The 13,908-nt window shown below is 34.5% G+C and overlaps 1 protein-coding gene across 1 annotated transcript; it reads right to left on the bottom strand.

Moving 5' to 3' along the window:
- Window positions 1-5,502: 5,502 nt before the first annotated feature.
- On the bottom strand, window positions 5,503-9,580 carry LOC111382755 (myosin-9-like). The gene is given in 7 exon segments (XM_023006793.1): window positions 5,503-5,676; window positions 5,678-5,761; window positions 5,814-5,835; window positions 5,891-6,174; window positions 6,277-8,571; window positions 9,248-9,342; window positions 9,409-9,580. Coding segments are annotated over 7 exon segments (3,126 nt in total).
- Between the last annotated feature and the right edge of the window lie 4,328 nt (window positions 9,581-13,908).

The following is a 13,908-nucleotide window of genomic DNA, read 5'->3' as shown; positions in this document are numbered from 1 at the left end:
GCTAGACGAGTCTACGGCAGTAGATCGTAAGGTTGTGGTAGCGGGTCAAAACAGATATGTGATAGGCTTATTATTGTATATTCTGAATTGTCGATAGTGGAGGTTTCTAGCTTGATCCCAAATTTTATCCACGTTGGGGTTTCTCCCTCATCATATTGTTACTCTTCCCATTTTTCAAAGCTACAGTTCCCAACACGAATTCATATTCAATACTTCGCTCATTCTTAAGCTCATGACTCACCAAGATATTAGATCAATTAAATTTATATATTGAAGAATCAAAAAACTATTAAAATCACGAAAATATATATATAACTCAGTGAAAGGATTTAGATAAAATACATGATGATCAAGTGAAATTTTATTCTCCGCAGATCATGTTGTAGAATCAAACTCGACGGTGGGTCTTTCAATATACTCCAAGCGTACTAATGTCAAAAATTTTACTATTTTTATGATAAAAATAAATCAGAAACTTGAATAGTGAATTAATCAACACTACAGCCTTTTAGTACAATGTGTCAATCCTTATACATTGGTTACGAATAAATTATTTATGATCAAAATATAAATTTTACCAAATTGAACTTCTAAACTCAAGTACCCAACTTACAGTATCACAAGTAGTCATAAACACCTTAATTCACATGCTCAACAATAATAAGTGCAATAAATGATAGAACTACAATTTATTTATTATGAAACATTATTTTATCACAAGAAAATATATTATTTGGGCACACAACCCAACAAATCTCTAAACTCTTTGCAACACCACCACTTACAAGAGTTAAATCAACGAGAAGATTTCTTAAGAAAACCAAATTGGAGAGAATGAAACATAATCTCTTGATTTTATATATAATGAAATCTCAGTTTATATTCCAAAAATACCCTTCTCGACCAATCTTTTTGTCCCAAGCCACCTTCCCAATTTGAGAAAAATTGCTACTACTATTTAAGACAAAAAAAAAAAGTAAAAAAATTGATTACCCTAAGTAAACAAACTTCTGATTACTAGGTTTCTACTAGGGATGGCAATGGCTCGGCTTGGCTCGGCTCGTGCTCGTAGCAAGCAGAGCTTAAGCTCAACTCATTGCTTGCGGGCGAGCTCATCTCGACCCACAAGCTCGTGGCTCATGCAAGCTCGTGGGTCGAGCCGAACTTTGGCTCGCGAGCTCGTCCCTTTTTTTTTTTACAGAAAAAAACAAATGAACACAAATATTTTTTTTTAAAAAAATAATTTAATAAAAATAATTTTTTTTATTTCTATCATATGGTAATATTTTCTATAAAGTGTTAAATGTTTATGTAATTAAGACGAATTTTTTTTGAAATACATTTTTTTGTTTTCTTTTTAAAATAGATAAAATGTACACCCTCCTCCTTTATCCGAGCTTGAGATGCTACATCAATTTTAAGTAGGCGGAGTTAAAAATTCTATACGAACAACTTGTTGTAACGTGTACAATTTTTGAAAGAAAATTAAATAGAACGATTAAAAAATAAGAAATTTTGATTAATATAATTAAATCAAATATCACTTATTTGACGACATGCAATTTCGGCGTATTTATCTTATAGTAAAAAATGAGCGTCCTGTCAATCCTTCACGCACATTAATGCTTCCAAACCATCTTCTTTCAGTTGGCTCCCGACATCGGTCAAAACTATTTTACTTGCACTAAAAGCAAGCTCCAAAGCAACAGTGCTAACTGGAGGCGTCAACAGATCTTTCATAATTGCATAAACAACTGACCAACGTCTTTCATACTTTCGTTAGAATTCAATTACTTTTTTTGAACTTTTTTTAATTGCTTTGTCTATTGGCATATTTTGATTGAAGTAATCAACTAATTCGACAGGCATCACATTTTGAGTTGCGACCGATGTTTGATGAGATGTATATGTAGACGACATGACATTAGATAAACACATTGTAGTTGCATCATATCTATATGTATTAATGCCTTGAAATAAATTCATTATTTCGACATCATCTTCTTCAATTTCAACGGAAGGAGTAGGTACAAAGGGTACCCGACTAACATTTGCACCCATTAGATCCGCATATAATTATTCATACATTTCACATAATGTTTGCTCTAAATTCCTATAAGTGATAGGTGTATCAAACGTTAAGGCTTTGTTAATTTGATCAATTACGTATTTAGTTCTCGATAAATTATATCGAGGAACCATTACGCACAGCATAGGCAGATCTTCCCAATATTTTCTAAACTTTAATTCCATATCAATTATAATTTCACTAAAATAAGGATCATTTTTATATTTTGGAATGTTCTTAAAATTATATAAAGGCGTTCAAGCACTATACAGCTTGTGGGATAATAAACGTTCGATAAAATCTTTATGGTCTCATAAAAAGATGTCAAAAATCTTTTAACTTTCAAAACTAAAACCTAATCGGATTCATTCAATATAGCATCATCATCGCTTCTAACGTGTCTATTATTATAAAAGTCAATTATTAAATGTTCAAAATCTTCACATGACTTTAACAGCAAGTAAGTAGAGTTCCATCTATGGCCTAAGTCGCTAACAAATGTTTTAACAGTCATCACCCCTATTTTCGGTACAAAAATCTTCAAATACTTATTTTCTACTAGAGGGAGAACGTGATATATACTAGTACGTTCATAATCCTTTGAAGTTCATCCTTTATATATTTTAAGTCATCTTGCACAATTAAATTCAAAATATGGCACACACACAAATATGAAACAAATACCCACCAAAATCAGGTTGCAGTACCCTACACAATTTATCGACAACTATCTTATTAACACTAGGCGTTATCGAAAGTAAAAAATCGAATTTTAGTCACACAATTATATTCTCTAACAATACTGATAATAACATTATATATAATATTAACACTGTGAAGAAACTCAATAATTCTAAAAGCAATAATTTTTTTATGCATGCACCAAAGTGGGTCTATATAGTGTGCGGTTGCATCTATATAAGCTCTTTTATTAATCCCTTCCCATATATCAGAAGTTAAAGATATAACACCCCCATATTGTTGCAAATTCATAATTAATTGTTGTTTTGAATCATTGAAATATTATATTGTATCGGCACGATAAGTATTTCGACTTACCCCAACGTACCTTAGTTGCAGATATTCTATCACGTATGAGACGAAGTGTTGGTTGTCAGCAATAGCCAGAGGCAATTAAGTGGTGGCAACAAATTTCACCATTTTGATTCAAACTTTTTCTCCTTCGAATACACCTATATGGATATGGGTGAAATCGTAGAATTGACACTTGAACTGCCAAATTGCAATTGCGTTTGACCGGCTGGAAGAAGTTCATGTCTGGTCACACATGCTTTGTAGTGGCGGTTGAAATGGGTAGTACCAATTCCTTTTTACTATGCTAATCTTTGTTGACAGTACTTACATATTGCTTTAGATTCTGCGAGGCCATTAACGACTTCCCATTAAAATCAACTTAAAGTGATCCCAACACTTTGCTCATTTTTCCCCTTTCGCTTTCCCCTCATAGCTGGAATGTTTAATTCGAGCTCTTCATCCTCATGTTTCGCTTCGAGAACGTCAATATTATCCAAATCAATTAGATTGTGGCTTCCATGACCGTGAATGTAAATATCTTTAGGTTTGGGTACATCATTTAGACCGACAAATTCATTCCGAAATTGATTTTGCGACGTCCTAGGAGATTTACCATATGGCCCACATCCCATATCGAACAAACTCTCAACAAATGAGCGTTAATCTATTTGTTTGATTATTTGTGATGAAATTCAAATATAATAACTAGTAAAAATATAAATGTAGTGAGAAACGAGAATTGAACGAAATTTCAATAAATGTAGTGAGAAATAAGAATTGTATGAATTGAAATTGAAACTGAATAAACTGTAAAAAATAAATCAATATTGTATAATTGTAAATAATTGACTAAGTAATCGAGGCTATTTTGCACAAGAGAGTTGAAACTTGATAAAAAGAGAGTTGAAAATTGAGATGAAAAAAAATTAAGGGTTAATGGGGCTATTTATAGAAGTGGTAAAAAATAAAAAATAAAAATTCAGTGACCGTTTTGGTCACTTAAATTGGCTCGTGGCCCACAACGAGCTCACCCACGAGCGGCTTGCCATTTGTGCGAGCCAAGCCTCGGGCTCATAAAAATATGAGCCTGAGCCGCCCACGATCCTTGTTTTCACGAGTTGAACGGGCCAGCCGACGAGTCGCTCGGCCCAATTGCCATCCCTAGTTCCTATAATATCAGCACGCCTGCATTGCTACAACCTAGATTCTAGAAAATTTGAGTTAAATATAATTGATACCAAAACGCAAAAGCTTGATTAAAAACTTGATTGCAATAAATATTCATTTTTCTTCTCCATTTCCTCTTATAAGTACAGGTCAGGATTTAACCGAAAACCAATAGCCTGACACCAACAAGCAGCCCCAAAATAAATGCCATCACAAGCAAACCTTGTTATATGTTTATAGTTTAACAAAACAAACTGATAAAACAAAAGAAAAAAAAGGCTGGCAAAACTGAAAACCACGAAAGCCTTAGTATCTTTTTCCAAGAATAATGCCAACAATCACTGAAATTAGCGCCACTCCCAGAACGAATTTAAAAGTCGTGGCTGGGGATACCTCAGCAGGCTTGACATGTGTATCTGAGGAAGGTGTTTGAGCAGAAGATGGCTCTGATTTTTTCTTACTCTTTCTTTTTGTTGGTGTAGAAGTTGAAAATTCGATTTCTCGACTTTTCAACTCTATTTCCTCCCTTGTTGTCGTAGCATCCTACATTACAATTCAGATTTATGAAACCTTTGATGAAAATCTCATACTTTTCTATATATAAACTTTTAAGTACGTTAGTTAGATGGAAGTCACATTTGTTAAATGTTATTAAATTTTTTGGCATTATCAGTTAAATATATGTTCTCTATGATTCATCAAGAACGAAGCCACGATATCTTGCCTTAGAAGCAGTGAGCAGCTCTTTCATAGTTTTGAATGGTGATAAAATAAAAATTTTCATCTCTTCTTATAATTACTTGGGCTTTTTGTACAAATTCTAGTTTCCAAACCTAAAATTTGGATTGCTAACTACATGTAAATTCTATTTGGTTGAAGAAGGATTGTCTTTTGGCTCAGCCATGTGTAAATGATATTCATGAAATTAGTGCATGAAAATTATTATAATTCAATATCACTTTACATATATTTGGCTAGGGAAGAAGATTGCGTCAGTGCATTTTCAGAAAAGCAAGGAATAATTGTATGTGGAAAAAGTGATATTAAGAAGAGACTCATATTTTCACTTAAGACTATCATGTCTGAGAATCTATCAATTTCGAAATGGTCAAGCACATTGCAAGTGTGTTATCAGACATGCATATCATGGTAATATATGGGTCAAAGAAATAAAGCATATAATACATGACACTTTCCTGAGTATAGTTTTCTAACTTCTTTTATTTTCACGTTTATGTATGTATGTGCAGTCCTTCCCAATCCCTTGTATATTCAAAGATGAAGACACTATATACATGTGCTGGTGAACCGGAGGCAGAAAGAAACCTAACCTTCTCTTTCAATTTAGAATCTGCTAGCTGTAACTTCTGCTCGAGCTCTTTAACTTGATTTTCCAAATGTAAGACTTGTTTTGTTCTTGGCATCAAGTTCTTCAAATGATTGCTTCAAAGAAGCTTCTTGTTCCAACTTCTTTTGAGAGCTTGACTCGTTCTGTTTTCAGGGAATAAAATTCAAAAGTCTAAGATTACTCAATGGCCAATACATCGAAGAAAAATGGCTTTGTTCTGAGAGACCAGAAGGTATAATATCTACGCTAAATAAAGTAAGTTCCGCAGCCACTTTGAATATATAAGATCTATGCTAAATAATATGAGTTCCACAACCATATAAATTTGCATTACCTCTTCTTTAACTCTAGCCTCAGCAATTGCTAAATGTTCTTCAAGCTCCTTCAGACGACTTTGTAACTCAGCCTTCTGACCAACTTCAGTGTTGAGAGTTTCAAACCTTGAATTTTGTTCTTTCAATTGCTCTTCAAGATGTACTACAATTGTCTGAAGCTCCTTCTTGGAACTTTGATTTGTTTCATTAAGCAAATTGTTTTCTTCCATGACAGAGGATATCTGTAAGAAGAAGATAATCGAGAATAAAAATGCTATGGGAGAAAAATAGAAGAACCATTTGAGTGATTGGAAAGTTTTTGAGATATGTTATCATAGACTAACCTGAGACTGTAGCCTCTGGCCTTCTGAAGCAAGCTTGTGTGTCAAATCTTCTATATCTTTTTTTGCAGACTGAAGCTCTTCAACTGCATCATTTTTCTCAGAAGAAACAGTTGACAATTTGGTTTCCAAATCATTTAACTTTGAGCGATGTGAAGCCAGTTCTTGAGTAAGCTTTGATTTTTCCTCAACTTCACTTTCCAAATCCTTCAATTTCAACAGAGTTTGTTCCAGTTCTCCTTCTCTAGTTTGCAAAAGTGTAGATGTTTCCTGAGCCTTTTCTTCATACATTTGCACTTGTTCTTCAAGAGCCTTCAGCTTCTCATAGAAGTCCTTTGCTTCTGAGTCTCTTTGATTGACTTTCAGGAGAGCTTCCTCCAACTGTGCTTCCGCTCCTGAAATGCGAGCTTCAGCCGCCAATTGAAGTTCAGGGGCTATTGAGTGCCCCTCTGTTAATTCAGTGATGGTGCTCATATGAGAAGCAAGCTGCTTATCAGAGACTTCCTTCTCAGAAAGAGCCAAATTTAATTTTTCCTCAAGTTCTTTAGCCTGTTTACTGAGCTGTAAGTTGGTGTCAGCTAACAATTCATTCTCTGCAACATACTGTTCAGCTTTACCTTCTGCATCAAAAATCTTTTGTTTCAAGTTTTCATTGGCATTCTCAGAAGAAGCTAACTTCACTATAATCAGATCAAGCTCCTCCTTCACAGCTTCATATCTTTCATTTGCTTCAGCTAGCTGCTCTTGATAATTTTTAACTTGATCTTCAAGACTTGTTAATGTCTCATTCAAAGATTTTGCTTCCAAATCTCTGCTGCTGAAATTAGATAATGCTTCTTGGAGTTTCTTCTCTGAGTCCCTTGTTAGAGTTTCATGCAATGATTCAAGCTCTGTGCTTCTTGTTGTAGCTTTCTCCAACACTCTTCTTTGTTCCTCTAACTGCTCCTCAGCTGACTTGAGCTTCTCTATAACTTCATTTTCTCTCATTCCAGCAGCCTTGACATCATTTTCGATGCTCTCCAATTTCTGTTGAGAAATACTCAATTCATTCCTCAAAATGTCAACAAGATTTTCAGCTTCAGATAACTTCTCATTTGAGGTTTTTGATGCATCTTTCAAATTCCTATTCTCCTCCGCGATCATATGCAAGTGCTCAGTCAGCTCTTTTTCCTTTCCAGTGGCAGCTTGTAGTGCAACCTCTAGGCTTGACGTTTTCAATTGAGAAGCCTCAAGTTGTCCTTCAAGTTCAGAAACTTTCTCAATGCTTTTCAAGGATTCTTCTTCCACATCCCCACATTTCTTCTCAAGCGTGCTTATTTGCTCTTCAAGTTCCTTGATCCTATATTTCTCTGTTTCTAGAAGTAGCTCTAACTCGCTCACTTTTTTATCGGCCTCCGTTGCCTTGACATGTGATGTCTGCACTAGATCCTCAAGTTCGATGCTTCGCTGATGGGTTGTATTTGCTCGTCCCTCATGCTCAGCACATTTGTCCATGGCATTCTTGAGTTCTAGCTCAAGGTCCGAATTCCGTGCAGTTGATATTCCCAAGTCAGATTTAATTTGAGCTATTTTGTCCTCATTTTCTTGCAATTGGATGTTCAATTGTTCCTTCTGTTCCACCTCCTTCTTCAGTATGGCATTCTGTTCAGCAAATTTCTCAGAAAGTTCTCTCAATTCTCTTTCAGAATCGTTGCTTTTGAGTTCTACCAGACTAAGCAGTTGTTCAAGCTCAACACTCCTTTGCTCTGCTACCATACAACGTGTCTCAGATTCTCTCAGTTGTGATTTTGCTTCTTCTGCAGCTGCACTCAAGACTCGTACCATGTCTTCAAGCTCTACATTTTTTTGGTTAGTTGTGGTGACAACATTCCCAGACTCGCTGTGAAGCTCTTCAAGGGTTTTCAACTTCTGTTCGAGTTCAGTATTGTTTGCCAATGCTTGGGATAAAAGAGAATCAGCTTTGCAGAAATTATCATCTGACTGCTGCAACTTAGCCTCAAGATCATTGCACAACTCCTTCATCTGGGTAGCATCATTGGTTAGGTCAGTCACAGCAGCTTCAAGTGCTTCTTTTTCTTTAAGGACTTTGGCTAGATCATCTTGAACTGATGTAATCTTTGTTTCCTGGCTTTTCAATGTTTCCACACTTTGGTCACTCAGCACAGTACGGAGCAACTCCACACCCTGTGGAGAGATCAAGTGATCTCTCTGAACTGTGCTCTCTCCGCACAATGCGAAGAGTTTCTCCGAACTCTCCGGACAGTTTATATTCCAAACTCTCCCGGGAATCCAAACTCTCTAGAGAGTTTGAAGAAACTTTTTTTTTGTTTATTCTTCATTTTTTTTCTATTTGATTTTTTATTTTTTCGTATTACCATATTTTTTCACCAATGTCGAGCTATCTTCAAACTCATTGGAGCTACGATTTTTTTCCACGTTTCTCTCTCTTTATTCTCTTTGGTTTTTTTAAATTTAAATTATTTTATTTTTTATTTTTTTAATTTACCTTTGATATATAATATATATGTATACATTTTTACATAAGAAACAAATAAGAAAATAGCTTAACAAAAAAATAAAGGAAATCTCTTTGCACTGTGCGGAGAAATCAATTGATCTCTCTGAACTGTAGGGAGAGATCAACTCTCTCCGCACAGTGTGGAGAGTTTGAAGAGAAACTCTCCAGAGACTTTGGAAGTGTTTCTCTACCCTCTAGAGAAACTCTCCAAACTCTTTGCTCTTGGTTTTTGTTTTTTGTTTATTTTTTATTTTTTCTATTTAGTTTTTTCATTTTTTTAGATAACCATAGTTTTTCACCAATGTTGAGGTATCTCCAAACTCTTCGGATGCTCCGCACGCACTAAGTTACGATTTTTTTCCTCGTTTCTCTTTTTTTTTTTTTTTATTCTCTACAATCCCCACAAAAATAGAGTTTTGAAACCATTAGTGTTTGCTTGAATTGCATCACCTAGACAGCGATAACAGTAAGGAGCCTAGCTTTTGGCTTTCTAGCTAGATCCAACAAAAACCACTTGCAATTCAACGAAAAAAATTCAAATTCTCCAAGCACTTGAAAAAAGATCAAAGAGCAAAAAAGTTGATAAAAAATTGGTGACAAAATATCAGAGAAATTACCGTAGCCATCTTCAACTAGGAAGTTAAAAGTATGATGATCACAATTGTAAGTAAACTTATCATTTGAAGAAGGCAATCTCTGCAGGCACTGAGCTGCAATCGCCGGAAAGTTTCCGGTGAACTCGGTGTACTCCGATGCCGGAGTGGAGTGAGGGGAGTGGAGCGACAGCATCGGCCTTGCGCGGGTTTAATTCACCGTTTGGTTGCTAAGGACAATGAATGGGTTGGGGGAGCGGGGGCGTTGCCCCCATGGTACGTTAAAGGGATATTTTTTTGTACGGGCCTTAAAGTCTCATATGAGCTTGGGCTATGATTAGTATAAATAATAATGTTTTAGTCCTATTTTTCATACTGAATAAAATTATCTCCACTTCGCTCTTGTGGACGTAGACACCACCAAATCATGTAAATATTTGTGTTGATTTCTCTATTTCATATCTTTATTATTGTACATAAAATCCAACACGTCTGTGTCAACATGTGTCGTGTCGGACCCCAACACTCCTCAAACACTCAAGAATATATTTCGAATGAGATGTTCAAAAATGGCTAAACAGAAAACCCTAACTTCACACACAGAGACGACGAACTCTCTAGAAAAGTGAAAAGGCGAGAGAGAATGAAGCCAAAACGCCGTCCCAAGATATTTATTATTGCCAGACCTAATATGCTCATCCAACGGATCATATTGTACCAGGTGTCAGCATCCAGATCAAGTTTATTTTATATATATAAGACGCATTTCCAAAAACACGCTTTTAGCTGAAAATATGGAAGCACAAAGGAAACCGGGTTCGAGTCATAGCAATCTCCACCTTGCTACCATAGTTTTCAGGTCATAGTGCAGCCTGGAGCATATCACACTCTCTTATTTCATACGCTCCAATGGTACCTGAAAAAGTTACAATGTATCAATAGATAACAACTTCAGACAGTTTTTAAACTTGTTTAAAGGTATTATCTTAGTTCCCATATCAGAAGGATTAACTTGAGTAGCAACCTTCCCAATTTTCAAAATTCCTTTTGAAATTATATCCCTTATAAAATGATATTTGATATCTATATGTTTGTGCCCTCTACAAGCCCAATTCGGAGCTCATTGACGGTCTCTTTGTTCCTCCTAACGACCCCAAAAAGCTTAAAAAATTGTTAAAGAAACAAATTAAAGACTGCTGCTGGGAAAAACTGTTACTAAGTTTCTGTCTCCCTCTATTGTTAGTTGGTTTCGTGATAAAATTCACCTGATCACTGTTTTTTGTGAAGAAAGTTGATTTTTTATTTATTTTTATGTGATTTGGGGTTAAATTGTTAACAGGTTTCAAATTTGACTAAAATTTCACAAGAATTTTGTTTGTTGGTGCATTTTCAATCAAATTTTAATAGAATTTAATCTTAATTTTGTGTAATGGCGCGTTCTCAGTCAAATTTGACTAAAATTTCGCCTGGGTTTGTGTCATAGGCGCGTTTTCAATCAAATTTGACAAAAATTTCACATGACTTTTGTTCATTGGCACATTTCGAATTAAATTTGACAACAATTTCATGTGAATTTTTTCGTTGGTGAGTTTCTAATCAAATTTGACTAAAATTTCACATGTATTTGGTTCATTGGAGCGTTTCCAATCAAATTTGATTAAAATTTCACTAGGATTTAGTTAATTGGCATGTTTCTAATCAAATTTGACAAAAATTTCATCTAGATTTTGTTCCTTGGCACATTTTCAATCGAATTTGACTAAAATTTTACCTCAATTTGGTCCATTGGTGCGTTCCCTATCAAATTTCGCTAAAATTTCATATGACTTTAGTTCATTGGCATATTTTGAAAAATTTGACTACAATTTCATGGGACTTTTCGTTGGCTCAATTTCAATCTAATTTGGCACGTTTCGAATCAAGTTTGATTAAAATTTTACAGGATTTAGCTCATTGACGTGGTTTTAATCCAATTTAGCTAAAATTTCATTCGAATTTGGTTCGTTAAAGCATTTTCAATCAAATTTGATTAAAATTTCATTTGAATTTTCTTTACTAGCGCGTTTTCAATCAAATTTCATCTGAATTTTGTTCATTGGCACGTTTTCAATCAAATTTGACTAAAATTTCACCTGAGTTTGATTCACTGGCGCGTCACCAATCAAATTTAACAAAAATTTCACATGACTTTGTCTCATCGGCACATTTCGAATGAAATTGGACTAAAATTTACTTGGGTTTCATTCGTTGGCGTGCATCAAATCAAATTTGACAAAAATTTCATTTGAATTTTGTTCTTTGGCGCGTTTCCCATCAAATTTGACTAAAATTTCATGCGGCTTTTCATTGGCGCAATTCCAATCTAATTTGACTAAAATTTCATGCGGCTTTTCATTGGCGCAATTCCAATCTAATTTGACTAAAATTTCACTTGGGTTTCACTCGTTGGCATGCATCAAATCAAATTTAACAAAAATTTCATCTGAATTTTGTTCATTGATGTGTTTCCCATCAAATTTGACTAAAATTTCACTTGGGTTTCACTCGTTGGCATGCATCAAATCAAATTTAACAAAAATTTCATCTGAATTTTGTTCATTGATGTGTTTCCCATCAAATTTGACCAAAATTTCACATGGGTTTGGTTCATTGGCGCGATTCCAATCAAATTTGACCAAAATTTCATCAAAATTTTGTTCACTAGTGTGTTTCTAATCAAATTTTACTAAAATTTCATCTGAATTTTGTTTAATGACGCGTTCTCAGTCAAATTTGACTAAAAATTTTACCTGAGTTTGTGTCATAAGCGCGATGTCAATCAATTTGACTAAATTTTCACATGAATTTGGTTCAATGGCACATTTCGAATCAAATTTGACTATAATTTCATGCCGATTTTTTGTTGGCACGTTTCCAATCAAATTTGACTAAAATTTCACACATGTTTGGTTCATTGGCGCGTTTCCAATCAAATTGGACTTAAATTTCATCTGAATTTTGTTCCTTGGTGCATTGTCAATCAAATTTGACTAAAATTTCACACATGTTTGGTTCATTGGCGCGTTTCCAATCAAATTGGACTTAAATTTCATCTGAATTTTGTTCCTTGGTGCATTGTCAATCAAATTTGACTAAAATTTCACTTGGGTTTCGTTCAATGGCGTATATCAAATCAAACGACTGAAATTTCGTCTGAATTTTGTTCGTTGGAGCGTTCCCAATCAAATTTGACTAAAATTTTATGCGGCTTTCCATTGGAGCAATTCCAATCTAATTTGACTCAAATTTCACTTGGGTTTCACTCGTTGGCATGCATCAAGTCAAATTTTAAAAAAATTTCATCTAAATTTTGTTCGCTGATGCGTTTCCCATCAAATTTGACCAAAATTTCACATGGGTTTGATTCATTGGCACGATTCCAATCAAATTTGATCAAAATTTCAACGAAATTTTGTTCACTAGCCTGTTTCTAACCAAATTTGATTAAAATTTCACCAGGATTTTAGTCGTTAGTGCATGTCCAATCAAATTTGACTAGAATTTCATCTGAATTTTGTTTAATGGAGCATTCTCAGTCAAATTTGACTAAAATTCTATCTGAGTTTGGGTTATAGGCGCGTTTCCAATCAAATTTGACTAAAATTTCACGTGAATTTGGTTTGTTGGCACTTTTCGAATCAAATTTGACTATAATTTCATGCGGATTTTTTCGTTGGCGCGTTTCCAATCAAATTTGACTAAAATTTCACACATGTTTGGTTCATTGGCAAGTTTCCAATCAAATTAGACTTAAATTTCATTTGAATTTTGTTCCTTGACGCGTTGTCAATCAAATTTGACTAAAATTTCACTTAGGTTTCGTTCACTGGCGTGTATCAAATCAAACGACTGAAATTTCGTCTGAATTTTGTTCATTGGTGCGTTTCCCATCAAATTTGACTAAAATTTCATCTGAGTTTTTTTGTTGGTGCATTTCAAATCAAATTTGATTAAAATTTCACCGGGATTTAGTTCATTGGTGTTTTGAAATCAAATTTGACTAAAATTTTACCAGGATTTTGTTCTGTAGAGCATTTCCAATCAAATTTAACTAAAATTTCATCTAAATTTTGTTCACTGGCGCATTTTCAATCAAATTTGTCAAAAATTTCAACTGGGTTTGGTTCATTGGCGTGTTTCCAATTTCACATGGCTTTTCATTGGCGCAATTTTCAGTCAACTTTGACTAAAATATCACTTCGGTTTCATTTATTGGCGTATATCAAATCAAATTAGACTAAAATTTCCCTAGGGTTTAGTTCATTGGCGTGTATCAAATCAAATTTGACTAAAATTTCATCTGAATTTTGTTCGTTGGTGTGTTTCCCATCAAATTTGACTAAGATTTCATCTAGATTTTGTTCATTGGCACTTTTTTTGTCAAATTTGACTAAAATTTCACTTGAGTTCTGTTCATTGGTCCGTTTCCAATCAAATTGGACTAAAATTTCACATGACTTTGGTTCGTTGGCACATTTCGAATCA

Source organism: Olea europaea, unplaced genomic scaffold (genome assembly GCF_002742605.1).
Source record: "Olea europaea var. sylvestris unplaced genomic scaffold, O_europaea_v1 scaffold256, whole genome shotgun sequence".
NCBI lineage: Eukaryota > Viridiplantae > Streptophyta > Magnoliopsida > Lamiales > Oleaceae > Olea > Olea europaea.
This window is presented reverse-complemented; position numbering and strand designations above follow the sequence as displayed.